Source organism: Phocoena sinus, chromosome 8, assembly GCF_008692025.1.
Source record: "Phocoena sinus isolate mPhoSin1 chromosome 8, mPhoSin1.pri, whole genome shotgun sequence".
In the NCBI taxonomy this organism is placed as follows: domain Eukaryota; kingdom Metazoa; phylum Chordata; class Mammalia; order Artiodactyla; family Phocoenidae; genus Phocoena; species Phocoena sinus.
The window spans coordinates 72270760-72285062 of record NC_045770.1 but is presented as its reverse complement, the minus strand read 5'-3'; the positions used below and the strand labels follow the sequence as shown (position 1 = coordinate 72285062).

Below are 14303 nucleotides of genomic sequence, written 5' to 3'. Positions count from 1 at the left end.
TGCAGGAATCTAGTTCCCTGACCAGGGATCAAACCTGGGCCCCCTGCATTGGGAGCACAGCGTCTTAACCACTGGACCACCAGGGAAGTCCCTTTAGTCCCTTTCATTCTAAAGCCTTTTCTTTTAGCTGCTATCTACAAATCTGTTTGCGTCTGTCCTGCTCACAAGGTCGAGGGGTTTTCTCCTCCACCAGATTTCTTGAGTAATTGAAAGGCCTTGTCTTTAGTTCCGCACCACCCCTCCCACCTTTTCTCAAGTCTTTTTTCTGGTGTCTACCCACAGCGCTTCACAGAAATTGTGATCTCCCAACACCAAATTCTTCAATGCCTTTCTGTTGCCTACCAAATTAAAATTTGTGCAGGTTCCTTAGTTTGAGATTCACAGTGCCTTGTACCTTGTGACTGAATTACTGTTCCAGCTTTATCTTTCATTTTTCTGTTGCTTGTGTCCTGTGTTTCAACCAAAGACTAAACTTGTATTCTCCAAATATATCCTCTGTATCTTTGCTTATTGCTGCCCTACCTGCTACCCTTTCTTTTTTCCTTGTGATAAAACCTACTCAGCTCCAGTGCTACTTCCCCAGGAAGTTTTCTATGGTTACTTTTAACTCAATGTGATCCCTCTGTCCTCTAAGTCTCGACATTGGACCTTGCTTACGTTTCCCTTATGAGGGGTGTGTGTGTGTGTGTGTGTGTGTGTGTGTGTGTGTGTGTGTGTGTATGTATGATTTGTCTTTTTCTCCCTAGTTGATTATAAAGTGACTGATTTCTGGAATTATTTTATTTGTCTTGTTTGCACCACTGTGCCTCACATTCTACTAGAAACTGTCGACTCAGAGAAAAACACACAAGATGAGAGTTGTGAGTTTAAGTTTTATTCAAGGTCTTGCTGAGGACTATAGCCCGGCTAACAGCCACTTAGCCCTGAGGAAACTGCTCTGAAGAGGTAGGGGAGAAGACAGTTTATTTTATGTTATTTTATTTTTAAATTTTTATTGGAGTATAGTTGCTTTACAATATTGTGTTAGTTTCTGTTGTACAACAAAGTCAATCAGCAATGCATATACATATATCCCCTCTTTTCTGGATTTCCTTCCCATTCAGGTCACCACAGAGCAATGAGTAGAAGTTCCCTGTGCTATACAGTAGGTTCTCATTAGTTATCTATTTTATACATACTATCAATAGTGTATATAGAGAAGACAGTTTATATATGATTTTTGGCGAGGAAATAACTGCAGGTTAAGCCTACATCTTGGTAAAAGATTACTGCTAATCACAAAGAATAGATATCTCAAGTTATTTTAGTGCTTTTCTATGTATGGGAAGGTGCAAAAATCTGGGGTGATTAAAATTCTTCCTGAGATATACATCTGTGAGGGGCCTGCTTTGTCCAAAGCAGAGGGCCTCATCCTGTTGTTAATTTCCTCTCAGAGTGCACTGGTGGTCAGCAACTGTAGTGGGTTACGATGTAACCCTTGTAGAGATGGATGGTGAGCAAAACTATTTGTCTTAGCAATCCTGATTTGTCTGTATCTACAGTACTTAATAAAATGAATGAGTGAAAAGGATGAGAGAAGATTTTTCTTAGATTAGGAATTCTCAAATATTTGAGTATAGGAGGACTACTAAAGAATTTTGTTTTTTCAGAACACCATTCTCCTTGCAGAGATCAGCTGTATTACCAGCAGAAAATAAGACTATATTATGTGTATGCAGTAAAAAGTATTGTAAGCTTATATATGGTTTGCCCCTGGAAAGTGTGCTCCATGAGGACTTTGTTTTGTCCTCTGTTTTATCTCTGGGACCTAGAACAATGCCTGGCACATAGTTGGTGCTAAGTATATATTTGTTGAATAAATGAGTGAGTGAATACATGTGTTTCTGAAAAAAAAAGTTAAAACCACAAAGTATAAATTTAAAACAATTAAGCATAAACAATTGTTTCTGAATTTTTTTGTAGTATTTGTTTTTTATTCTCAATTTGGTAGGCAACAAAGAATTGAGGAAAAGTTAAAATTAATGGATAGAATTTTCTTAAATTCTGCTTTCTTCTGGAAACTGGTATAATTTGACAAAAATGTACACTTGAGAGTTGTTGAACAGGTAAGAACTCTTGTGTTAGTTTACAAAGTCTTCACTGGGTAGTTGGCATTTGCTACCTTGTATTCTTATTTCTATTCTTTCCTATCAGGCCTCTTATTGAAGCTCTTATTCCTCTTTCTGCCTAATTCCCCACACCTGACTTTTCACTTATTCACAGGCTGGAGAAAGCTATCCAGAGGCCCTTTCCTATTAAGCACGGTTAAAATGTGGGCTGATAACCATTGAATTTAACAAGAGACTTAAAAGCAGAAGATTTACAGCTCAAAAAATTGCAGCTGGAGGTGCTATTTTACCACAGAGGAGCTTGACAAAATTTCCCCTTATATCCTGCAAGCGTCTATTCTATCTGTTCATACTGTTAGGTAAATAGAATGGGATAGGATTGTGGAGGGCCTTGAGAATCTGGATTTCATTCTGTGGGAGTTTTAGGAGTCAGGGAATAATCAGTACAAGCTGATGGTCACCTATAATGTCACCTGCGTGTGTTTTCTTTCCACCTAGATGCCAAGGAGCTCCAGAATAGGGATCCTTGTCCCTTTCTCATGTTTCCCTGTTTTCTCCACCTGTTCATTAAGTGCTTGCTGAAGGAGTGGTGAGCTTCTTAAATTATATTTTTGCAGGTTTTATTCAGGAATACTGTGCCTATCCCTCAACGTAGTTTCATCTTTCTGGGTAAATGACTTTCGTGCCAGTGATACCAGAGTCCTACAACCATGTTCTTGCAGAATTTGAGTCTCTGGATCCATTACTTTCAGCCCTGAGGCTGGACTCCGCTCGTCTAAAGGTGATTTTCGTGATCCTTATATCAGTTTTATTTTCACTTTCATATTTTTGTGTGCTCTCGGTTACGTGCCCCTCCGACCCCGTTCTTTATGTTTTATAGAATCTTGGGTGTTCTTACCTGTGCTAGTAATACCTCACATAGAAGTAGTATGTTCATAGTGCTTTCTTGATTTATTTTTCAAGCAATCGTTTGAATTCTTCTTTCCCATCCTTGGAAACTATCATATAGATTACTGAATTTTCTCGCCTCTAATCTTGCTGTCTTCTCTCAGAAAGTAATGTATTCAATTGAAAATAAAATAGTATAAATGAGTATACCCCATTGCATTTTGAGCAACACGAACCATTGCTATTAAACTAAGTTCGTTCCAAAACAAGGAGTTTGATGTACCCCCTCTGTTTTAGGGAACAGAGCTAAAAATTAGCTTTATAAAGTTAGCTAAAAATTAGCTCTGTGGGAAGGAGTATGTGCTTCCCTCGAACCTTGAATTCATTTGATAAACTCAGGAATGACATGGTAAAGAACAGTTTCATAACCAATTCCAAAATAATTTCATTCTTATCCTTTTGTTCCCACCCCAAAGCAACTTTCTAGTCTCTGAGCAAAGGGAGAATAGGAAGTAATAGGCAAAGTAATATGGACAACAATTATGAGGGTTGATATCAGACGTTTTTTAGCTGCAAGTTACAGAAAACCTTCTCAATAATATCTTAAGCAGTAAAGGTGTTTATAACCTGGTTGGAGGTTATCGTTTCTGGGTTTAGTGTAGTGGCCTTTGATATTCCTTAGGACCCAGGCTCTCCATCTTTCCTGTTCTACCATCATCTGTATATTGACTGTTGGTCACAGTTGCAAGGTAAGTGTGCTGGCTCCAGTCTTTTTTTTTTTTTTTTTTTTTTAACATCTTTATTGGGGTATAATTGCTTTACAATAGTGTGTTAGTTTCTGGCTCCAGTCTTAATGTCTCCGTTAGCATCTCAAGCAAGAAAGAGGTGGCCGAGGACAAAGGCTTTTTTCTCTTCAGCTCCGGCCATTTATCTGGGAGGGCAAAGCTTTCCGGGAAGCCCCAGTAGGGCTTAGTCTTATTAGCTGGATTTGAGTCACAGGGCTCCCCCTAGCTGCAAAAGAAACTGGGTAAGTGAAGATTTAGGTTTTCCAGCTTCTACGGTAGAAAGCAACAAGTTCGAAGAGGATTGGGAATTCCTGTTCGTTCACCAACCAATAATTTTTGTCACAGGGTATTGGGCACAGCCTGGCCACTGCTTTCTCTGGTGGGTAAGGAGAAGAATCAGTAGGCTGAAGGTGTGGGGAGACGTAATAGTACACTGACTTGCATTTGTGTCCTCTGCAGTCTCACTTGCTCTCAAAGCTGTGGACATTTTGTGCTGATTATACAGACGAGAAGTGATTTATGTGAGCAGGTGATTAAAGTGGTTGCTTTATACCCTAGAGACTTACTTGATCTTCCATCATTGTGGTCAGTATTGGAATGACCTAGCTGAATTGCACAGAAGATGAATGGGCTAGTAACTGGCTTTTGCCAAGGGAAAATTACTCATTTATACAATTGAGCCTATTCAGCAATTTCGAGATTCAATTAAAAATTTAAAACCAAAATGTTCTTTCTTCTGTATCTTTCACTATCTAGAATAAGAGCTTGAGTGCCATTATGTGGTGTCTAACTGGGCAGGTGGGTTGGGTGCGGGGAGGAACCTGACACAGATCCTCAGTATTTATTTCCAGTACATAGTTTATTTGTTAAATGACTGTGACAGTTTCACACTTGTCTGTTGCCATGTTTTTTAGTGCACGAGCATAGCTGTGTCTCGAAAATGGTTGGCCTTGGGCAGTTCAGGAGGAGGACTCAATCTCATTCAGAAAGAAGGATGGAAGCACAGGCTTTTTCTTTCGCACAGGGTAAGATTAAGGGTAGCCCTGTCATGTACCATCCGGAGTATCTTTCATAAATTTGAATTTCTCTATTATCAATGATCATTTGGACTAAAAGAAGAGGGTAAAACTTGAGATTTAAAAGTAAAAAATTACCCATTTTTGAGGAGCTGCCTAATATTTTTCCTTTTGTGCTCTAGGAAGGTACAATTTCTCAGGTCGCCTGTTGTTTACATGATGATGATTATGTTGCTGTGGCTACCAGGTAAGAAACTGTTCTAAAACTGTCTGATCTTTTCCAAATGCATTTGAAGTTGACAAATGTAGTTGTGTGTTTGTTAGGGTGACCAGCCATCCCAGTGTGCCTGGGCCTGACCCTGTTTTAGCACTGAAAGTCCCGTGTCTTAGGAAACCTCTTAGACGCAAGCAAACCAGGATGGACAGTTGGTCACTTAGGGTCTGTGGAAAACAGTAATATGAGGCAACAACATTTCTGTGGCCTTAAAAGAGAAAGGTAACAGGGATAATTTAGAACATCTAAGTTCTCCTATTATATTGGATTGGTGGACTAAAGCAAGGAAATTAATACCTTGGCTTTCTACTTCCTCTTTTCTGAAGAATAAGAATTTGCTTATATATTTAACATAGTTGATATTGTGGTGCATTGAAATTGTACCTTTTTCACCTTTGCCAAAAATTTGCTTTTGTGTCTCAATACTTGCAGTCAAGGTCTTGTAGTTGTTTGGGAATTAAATCAAGAGCGTCGTGGGAAACCAGAACGAATTTATGTGTCTTCAGAACACAAAGGCCGAAAAGTTACAGCTCTCTGTTGGGATACAGCTATTCTTAGAGTTTTTATAGGTGATCATATGGGGAAAGTTTCTGCCATCAAACTCAACACTTCTAAACAAGCAAAGGTGAGAACCAGTCCAGTTCTTTGTGTATGTAGGTGAGATATAAGGTGTTGTCTCACAGAATTTCAATTAAAGGACACAGTTTGACCTACTGTGTCTCTTGGGGACTGATCTAGAGCTCAGACTATGAATTTTGAGAAGACTTGTTTGCATGTAGTACATATGGTACCCTGGTTTAGCTTGACACTGTTACAGAATGGCTTCTGTGAGCTAACTTCAGTAATTTGCAGTTGTCTATTATATTACTCCATAATTCACCTTCATGGCTCATTTAAGTAAAGCATTCTTTAATACTAGGCTGTTAAGAAAGAAAAGATGGCTGGACTTCGCGGGCGATTCACTGGTTAAGACTGCGTGATCCCAATGCAGGGATCACAGGTTCGATCCCTGGTAGGGGAACTAAGACCCTGCATGCCACATGGCGCAGCCAAAAAAAAAAAAAGGAAAGAAAGAAAAAAGAAAAGATGCCTGTTTATTAGTTGTGTGAATAAAATGGCAAACATAGAAATGGTACCAATTGTCCAGGGTCCTATACTCCTGGTCCCTGGTTAGAAGAAACTCATGGGTCTAGGTATATTTTCTCAGGATGGATGTAACTTGTTTGAATGGAATCTTAAAGACATCTCCTGGATTACGCTAAGCAGTGTGAGTCCCCAGGCTTCCTGCCACAGTTGTTGGAGTAGAAAAGTTGAGTCTCAAGTTATCCTAACAGAATGCTCCAGTCTGTCATTAAGGCAGAGCCAGCCTGCTCCTCGCTGTCCCTCTCCTCCAAAGCTATGATATCAGAAATGGGGGACTTGTCTCTCATTGGCTTATTTGCATGTAGGATCCTGGTAGAGAAGAATAACTATTGGCTAAGTTATTTTAATTAACACATCAGAATATTCTTGATGTATTAATTAAATATTCATGATGACCCATCAAGGTTACTACTTGATTCCTAACATATTTTTGATATACAGTTGGAATTCTACACTTATTGCAGCTCTAATTTGTCTTTTTTCCAAAGAGAGAAGTACTGTCTACAGGTGAAAAATTGTCTCACGTATTCTAAAACTTGCTTCATCTTTTTCTTCCCAACTTCTAAGAATAGATAATCACAAACAGAGCCTTAAGAATTCTCTTCTGCAGTTATGTAGCAAATTATTTCACAAAACTTAAATGAGCGAAACTTGATATTCTAACAGGCAAATTAATTTTGGCCCATTTAAAGTTTTTATTTTGCTGTCTAAACTGTTTTCATGTAAAAGCACATAATCCCCTTCTCTCTAAAGAGAAGGGGATTATGTGTATACGTAAAGATAAATAAATTTTATTTCCTTGTCATATCCCTTTTAGGCGGCTGCTGCCTTTGTGATGTTTCCTGTTCACACAATAACGACAGTTGACTCCTGTGTTGTCCAGTTAGATTATTTGGATGGAAGATTACTTATATCTTCACTTACTCGATGCTTCTTATGTGATACTGAGAGGTATATTGACTAACCATGAGTCATTGGAAATACAGAATTTTAGTCCCGGAAAGAAGTCATCTCACCCAAACCCCTCAATTCAGTTATACAGATATTAATAAGGAACCACCTGTGTGCAAGCTGATGTTAGTGAGTAGAGAGGAGCTAGAGGAGAGTGACATAGTCCAGTGGGTGACTAAGACAAATATTCAGTTAACTCTACCAAGAAACCTGGTCTAAGTGTCATGAGGGAAGACCGAACAGAGGCCTGTTTCTATATGGGGAATTGGGAAGTCTTCCTTGATTGAGTTTGTTGTTGTTGAAATTGTGTACTTAATAGAATTTTACTATAGGGTAAAATTGGGTGAAAATTATGAAGCTGACAGATATTTAATGAAATCTCAACAGTGGAACCAAAGGCGCAATGAATGGCAAAGGAGTATATTGGCGGTAGCTGTGAAATACCAGAACAGAATAGGAAATGGTTTGAAATGAATGTTGTGTATTGCTGTGTTTAAGTTCTTTAGCCATTCTCACCACAGGGAAATATTCACTGGGCATTTTTTTTCCCCCTCCATTGGCCCTGTCCAGCTACCATATTCCTCAGGACCCAGCCCTTCTGTTAAAAATTTATTGTGGAGAATTTTGAGCACACACAAAAGAAGAGAGAATTGCATAATAAACCACTGTGAGCCCACTAGCCAGCTTCAGTAATTTGTTGAGGATATTTAATAGGCGAAGTTTGAAGGAAGAGAGGTAAGAGGGGATAGGATATTCTAGCAGGAAGGAACAGAGTCTTGGGGAAAAGTAAGAAAGAATTAGGCATATTCTAAAATGTGTCCTCTGGCTTGAGTAGGGGAGTCATGGGAGATCACGTTGGTAAATTAGTACCACATGGAGAGTGACAGTCTTAAATGTCACACTAATTAAGTATGTGGGTTCTCAGATCATTTTAAGAAAGTGTACATGTAGAAAATCAGGGTTTGGAAATTGATTCCCTTAGAACTATCAAGGATTGGAAACTTTTTATGTTTTTCCAGGGGTTCTTGTATCTCAGTTAGAAGACTGCTATTCTAGAAAGTAGGAGACTGGACTCCAAAAGTTTTGAAGGAATGTATGTTGACTGTCAGGGTTAGTAGAGGGAAGGATGAGGAGAGGATGCACTTTTAAAAAATTTTCTTGGGATGAGAAAGGTATGTGGGAAGGAGACCAGTAATAGTAGGTTGCAGATGTCTGGTATCAGAGAACCTAGCTGTACAGCAGAGGGGCAAGGCTTTGAGATGCAAAGGATCAGTTTACATGGAATTAGCAGGAAGGATGGTGTACTTGGTTCTGACTTATTTCAGACTGTAGGTCCGTGATGAAGTTAGACTTACGGAACTGGAGATCATGTAGTGTCACTCTTTCATTTTTGCAGATCAGAAAGCGTAGTGAGTGATAGAGCTTGCCTCACATCATGCAGCTGGGAGGAGGCAGACTAGAATCTTTCTGTCTTGATTTTGTGCCTTTCCTGTTACCTCTAGTATATTCTTTGACATTGGACCTTTGGCCATTAAATCCATCCTTGAGATTTTGGTAAAATATTTGTTAGCTTCACAAATTTCTCAAATATTCTTCATCTATAGGTTTTCGAGTTTACCAAACAGCCCAATTCAGAAATTTGGCTGAAATTCTGACAAATGGTCAGAACACTGCATTGAATGAACACCTTATTGGGGTTGTTCTGAGAATCTAGTCAAATGGTATAAAGAGCTAAATAAGTGGAGGCTTATTTTTCCCTGTGTGCAGTACAGTTGCTAATCACTTATACTCCCATTTTACAGGATTGTGGCTAGAGTTGGTTATGAGAATAACTAACTGCAAAAATAACATGTTTTAGAAATGCCTACTTTGTTAGCTAGAATTCAGTTTGGGGGTACATGGATAGTACAATAATTGAAAATTTTTATGTATGTTTTAAGTTTTGTTTCAAGGTATATTCCCTTCCAAACAAAGAAGCATTTTTCTTTTTTAAACAAAGGCTCCTAATAACTAACGGAAGTGAGGTACGAGTTTGCTTTTCATGCTACTTTCTGTCAGTATTGTTAATGAACAGGGTGGATCCCAGGAGGAAGTAGAACAAACAGAAACAAAGAATTATGTTGTAGTAGAGAGAACATTGGATAAGGGAGCCTGACAATATGGTTTCAAGTTCTAGTTCTGCCACTTCTTAAACCTTGCCAAATGTCAGTTTCCCCATCCAGAATGTAGAGGTAGTTTTAAGGATTAACTAAGATAATGTATAGGAAATACCTAGCCTTGTGCCTGTCACATGTCATTTGAAAATGTAGAAAGCAAGACTAATGAGCATGCAAATGAGAATGAGTTGACTGTATTGGTTTACTCAGGAGATATTTATTGCACTCCTCTGAATTAGTAGCACTGTTGTTAAGCACCATAGAGGATGTGAAATAAGCAAGAAATATATTTTATTTCCCAAATAAGGAACATAGGTAATAAAACCGTAACTTCTTGTATTGCTCTGTATACATTTTAAAGCACTTTCACATCCATATTCTTCTAGTAAAGCTGATGTTATATTTTATTCATAAAGCAAATAAGTACAGGGATATTTATTGAATTATCTAAGGTCACGTAGGAAGTTCATGCTAGAGACCATATCAGGCCATTGTCCAAATAAAGAGTTTGAGTATATGGAGCACAAAAGGCACTGAGTGCTTTCCGTGGGCCAGCTACTGTGCTGTGCACTGGGAGTTCAGCTAAACAGGAAAAAGAAATGACGTTTGTCCTGAAGAAAGTCATAATCTGCTGTTCAAATAGACACAACTACCACATGTAATGTGGTGAATGCTTTGAAAACATAGCATGGGAAGCATATCCTTCTGCTTATAGGAGTCAGGGAAGTCTGTCAGAGGAGGAATGGTAGAGTTAATTTATGAAGAATAATAAAGGAGTGTTTGGAAAGAGATATCCTCATTCTCACCTTCCGTGTTCTCAGGCAGTTTTGTATATGCAGTTCTTTTATATATCTAGCTCAGGTAACCCTCAGGGAACAGAATGTTCCAAGGTACAGCCTTTCAGAAGGACTTAGCATTTTGAGGAAAGAGTGAGGCATTTATTGGGTATATGTGGCCGAGGAGTGGCCTGGAGACAGGGCAGATGAGTAGCCTCCATGGAGTGGCCAAAGAACAAGGTGATTTGGAAAGCAGTCAGTAGGATTTAAGGATGTAGGAAATGGTTTGGTAGCACTTACTTTTTAGTTTTGAAAGGAGAGTTCACATTCTGTGGATAATAAACTGAGTACTAACTTGAAGTCATTTGCTTTCTGTAACAGAAATAGTTAATGGCAAATCAGAGCTAGAACCCTATTTTGACCTTTCCATTCTGTTGTTCTTTCCAGTAAATTGCTAATATGAGGAGAGAGGGGACATTGTGGGTGGGGTTATTATGGCCATGCCGATATGTAGTGCCATTGCTTTTGACTTTTTTGTGAGTAAACATGCTTTCTCTTTTCTGCGGGGGTCGGGTATTAGAGAAAAATTTTGGAAAATTGGAAACAAGGAAAGAGATGGAGAATACGGAGCTTGTTTCTTCCCTGGAAGATGTTCTGCCAGCCAGCAGCCCCTAATATACTGTGCTCGCCCTGGCTCCAGGATGTGGGAAGTGAACTTTGATGGAGAAGTTATAAGTACACATCAGTTTAAGAAACTCCTCTCATCACCACCTCTTCCTGTGATTAATCTAAGGTAATGATTTGTGTGGCCAGCAGGGAGTATTTGAGGAACTTACAGGGAGGGTTTGGTTTGAAACCTCTGATATTCTGCATGAGTTAAAGATTTTATCGTGCCTTTTGAGAGTGAAGTAGAATTTTTATTAAAAGATTCAGAGAAACCAAAAAGTCTTTAATCAATTATCTTTCATATGCTTAAAGCAAATTCAATAAGGGTAAATGCAGTTAGGTTCTTGAATTTGTTTTGGAGGCAGAAATTTTCCTATATAGGGAAAAAGATACTTGTATATTTTGATTGAATCATTAATCATGTTTACTTCCTAGATCAGAACCTCAGTATGATCATACGGTTGGATCCTCCCAGTCTTTGTCTTTCCCCAAACTCTTACATCTTAGGTAAGTTTCTCCCTTCGATCCTTTAAAAAAAAAATGAACACTTAACTTTTCCTCTTTGTTTCTTGTTCAAGGTAGTTAACTTTTCAAGTTTGTTTTTGTACTAAATCATTTTTAGAAAATTAGGAAATGACTGTGTTATGTGAAGTGTTCTACATATAAGAGGAATGAAAAAAAGCATAGAAATATGCTTCCCTTTCTGTTTTGAACTGGCCTAAACCAGTTGGACACTTCACAGTTGTCGAGAACTTTTGACAAATTAGAGCTCGGAGCTGTAGATACACATTCTTTCATAACCTCCTCTCCCTAGTGGAATATTCCAGTGAAAGCAAGTCTCAGACTGAAGTCTGCTGCATATGTATGTTTCCTGGTAGGCAGGCACAAAAGTAGTTGTAGAACTTGTTCTTGTAAGCTTGGTGAAATTTCAGCTCTCTATTCTTCAGGTACTTTGCATGAAAGATCTGCTCAGGGTGGATCCAGCCAGCCATATGCTAACGTCTGAGTTCAGCTAGCCTTCTAGTTGGATTAGGTCCAAAAAAGTCCACTATTAAGTGGCAGCACAGAGTGCCACTTAAAGCCATCAGCTGCTGGGCTGGCCAGTTCTTACAGCTTGTTCTACAAGCATGGGCATGCTAGTGTATGATTTCCAGTCAATCTGTGTGTCTTGAACTCTTCTTATTTCCACAGCAGAATATTATTTCTAATATCTCTTAGGCTAATTAATAAGATCCCTAATGCAGATTCAGAGAATGTTATTTAGAGCTGGTATAGGGTACTCTGGAGCTTGGCTCCTGATCGAGTTCTTTCAAAGGCTAACTAACCGTGCTTTGAATGTAATTTTAAAAAACACTTGAAATGTTAACTAACTGCCCCTAAATAACGTATGTGTATGTCACACTACCTATCATGAAATATGTGAAAATAAATTGTAAACAGTATAACTCTTTTGCAAGTCCATAATTCATCCTAAAAGTTACTGGAGAAAGACCACTATTTATTTGCCCATAGTTAGATAAAGCCTATTAAAAACTCTTTCTTTATGGCACTTATCACAGTTTATAATTACATATTCAAACAGTATTTATGCCTCTCTTACTCCTAGACAGTAAGGCCCTTAAGGGCATCATGTCTGTTTTGTTCCCTGTGTTATTCTCAGTGTTTGGCATAATGCCTGGCATATCATAGACACTTAACATTTGTTGGCTATGGTGTGATGTGTGGGGTGTGGGCAAGTCCCTTACCCAGGAGTATGTTTTCTAATGGCAAGGCCAGTCTGCTTGGTCCTCCTGGTAGTGTTTTTCCTTTGAGTTAAACTATTTAAAGCTCCCATACAAGTTCCTGCCATAGCATTCAAAGCCCTGCATGATCTGGCTCTGCCTACTCCTCAGCTTAAGCAATAATTAATGCCACCTTGAAGCTTTTACTGACTCCTCCAGTGACTCACGTTAGACACTTATTCCCTTGCACTGTTGTCACATCTTGTTCATTTCTCTGTCACCACCCTGTTTCACTGTACTATGAATATCCATCCCAGTACCAGATTGTCAACTCCTTTGCTATGGGCACAGTGCTAGGCACACAGAAGGTTCTCAAATAATGGCTAAATTAAAGAGTTTCACAAAGATTTTTTTGAAAAAACATTAGTTACAGGGCTTTTCTTTACTTTTTTTCCCATGTGTACACTTGTGTTTTGGTAAGCTTCACTGTTACACCCACAAATTCTACGGGGAAGCAAATTTGTATGCCTCATTTTCTTTGGGGTACACTGGTGTCACTTTCTCTTCCTTAACTTTTTAAACAATGTTGTTAGGCTTGTGTCCCTGTCTGTTTATTATCAGTGAAGGGGAAGGGGATGAAGGGTGTGTAAATTACCAAGTCTCAGCTCTGATATTAGTCCCCCCCACCCCCCACCTATTCTTAAGGAATCTTTCCAAGCTGCATGTCAAGTTCAGTGTCAAAATCCTGATCCTGTGTCTCTTTATTCAGGGATCTTCTGGCTTCTGGGTTTTTTTTCCCTTCTGGCTCCTAAAGGCAGCCTTCCAATTTTACTTATTTTGGACTAGGATTCTGACCATCTCTTCCTTCTTTGTGACAAAGATTACTTTCCCATAGGGACCGTGATCTGGTCTTATATTGGCAAAATGTTTAACATTTGTGTGAGGACCGAATTCCTGTTAAATATCGCCCTTAGTTTCATCGCCACATGTTACCTTTTTTAGTACTCTTGGAGGCATAAACTTAAAAAAAAGTCCCTGTTCTCAAGATTATAGTTCGTTGGAGAGATGTAGTTTATTTCTAGAAAATGTTTAACAACAATAAAAAGTAAGAGTTGTGACAGTGCAATACATGATTAAGTGCCGTTTGAGCGGGCTTGACGAGAAATAGGTTGCGTGCAGGAGGGAGAGAGGGCTGTGCGCTGTCGGAGAGGATTTCAAAGGGCAGTAGAACTGCTGCTGATGCTTAAGGGGTGACTAGAATGAGACTGTTACAATGGGGAATGCTCTGACTGGGGATTACCAGTGGTGTATAAAAAAATAATAGCAGCCTCGAGAGAGTAAATGAGATATATGAGCAAAGTAGTATAGAAGGAGATGAGCAGAGATGGAGAGTACCAGAGGACTGGAAAGGAAGGTGGACCAAGAAGTAGTGTCCAGAGTCTAGGAAGGCGAGATTCAGGAAGGAAGGAACAGTCTGCAGAGTTGGCCTCTGCTTGGGGATCAAGAAGGAAAATGAGAAAGTAGGTTATTGGGTTTGGCATTTAGGAGATCTGTGACTTTCCAAGAATGTAGTTAAGTGGAATGATCAGGATTCCAGATAACAGTGGGTGGGTCAGTGAGGATAAATGAGGGTAGAAGTAGCTTCTGTGAGGTATGGAGAAAAAAGTCCAGGTTTTGGAGCCAGACAGTCCTTGGTATAAATTCTGACTCTTCAGTATTCATGCTGAATGGTCTTCAACATGTTATTTATCTGTCTGAGCTTCAGTTTTTCTTTTTTATAAAATAGGGATAACACTCCTATCTTGATGAGATGCTACAG

General features: G+C 39.0%; 1 protein-coding gene across 9 annotated transcripts in view; it reads left to right on the top strand.

The window, feature by feature from the left end:
* HPS5 (HPS5 biogenesis of lysosomal organelles complex 2 subunit 2) overlaps positions 1 to 14303 on the top strand; it is a 44808-nt gene that overhangs the window by 2571 nt on the left and 27934 nt on the right. For 7 of the 9 annotated variants that reach the window (XR_004350976.1, XM_032639025.1, XM_032639020.1 and 4 more), the window contains 7 exons: positions 2726 to 2889; positions 4696 to 4806; positions 4980 to 5044; positions 5504 to 5696; positions 7032 to 7165; positions 10678 to 10890; positions 11199 to 11270. Coding sequence is in view for 8 of the 9 variants with exons in the window: in XM_032639025.1 (XP_032494916.1) it covers positions 2782 to 2889; positions 4696 to 4806; positions 4980 to 5044; positions 5504 to 5696; positions 7032 to 7165; positions 10678 to 10890; positions 11199 to 11270 (896 nt within the window). In the remaining variant the exon portion in view is untranslated. Of the gene's footprint in view, positions 1 to 821; positions 946 to 2725; positions 2890 to 3924; positions 4311 to 4695; positions 4807 to 4979; positions 5045 to 5503; positions 5697 to 7031; positions 7166 to 10677; positions 10891 to 11198; positions 11271 to 14303 lie in introns of those variants that run through there. The other 2 variants (XM_032639023.1, XM_032639027.1) reach the window with 2 other exon arrangements.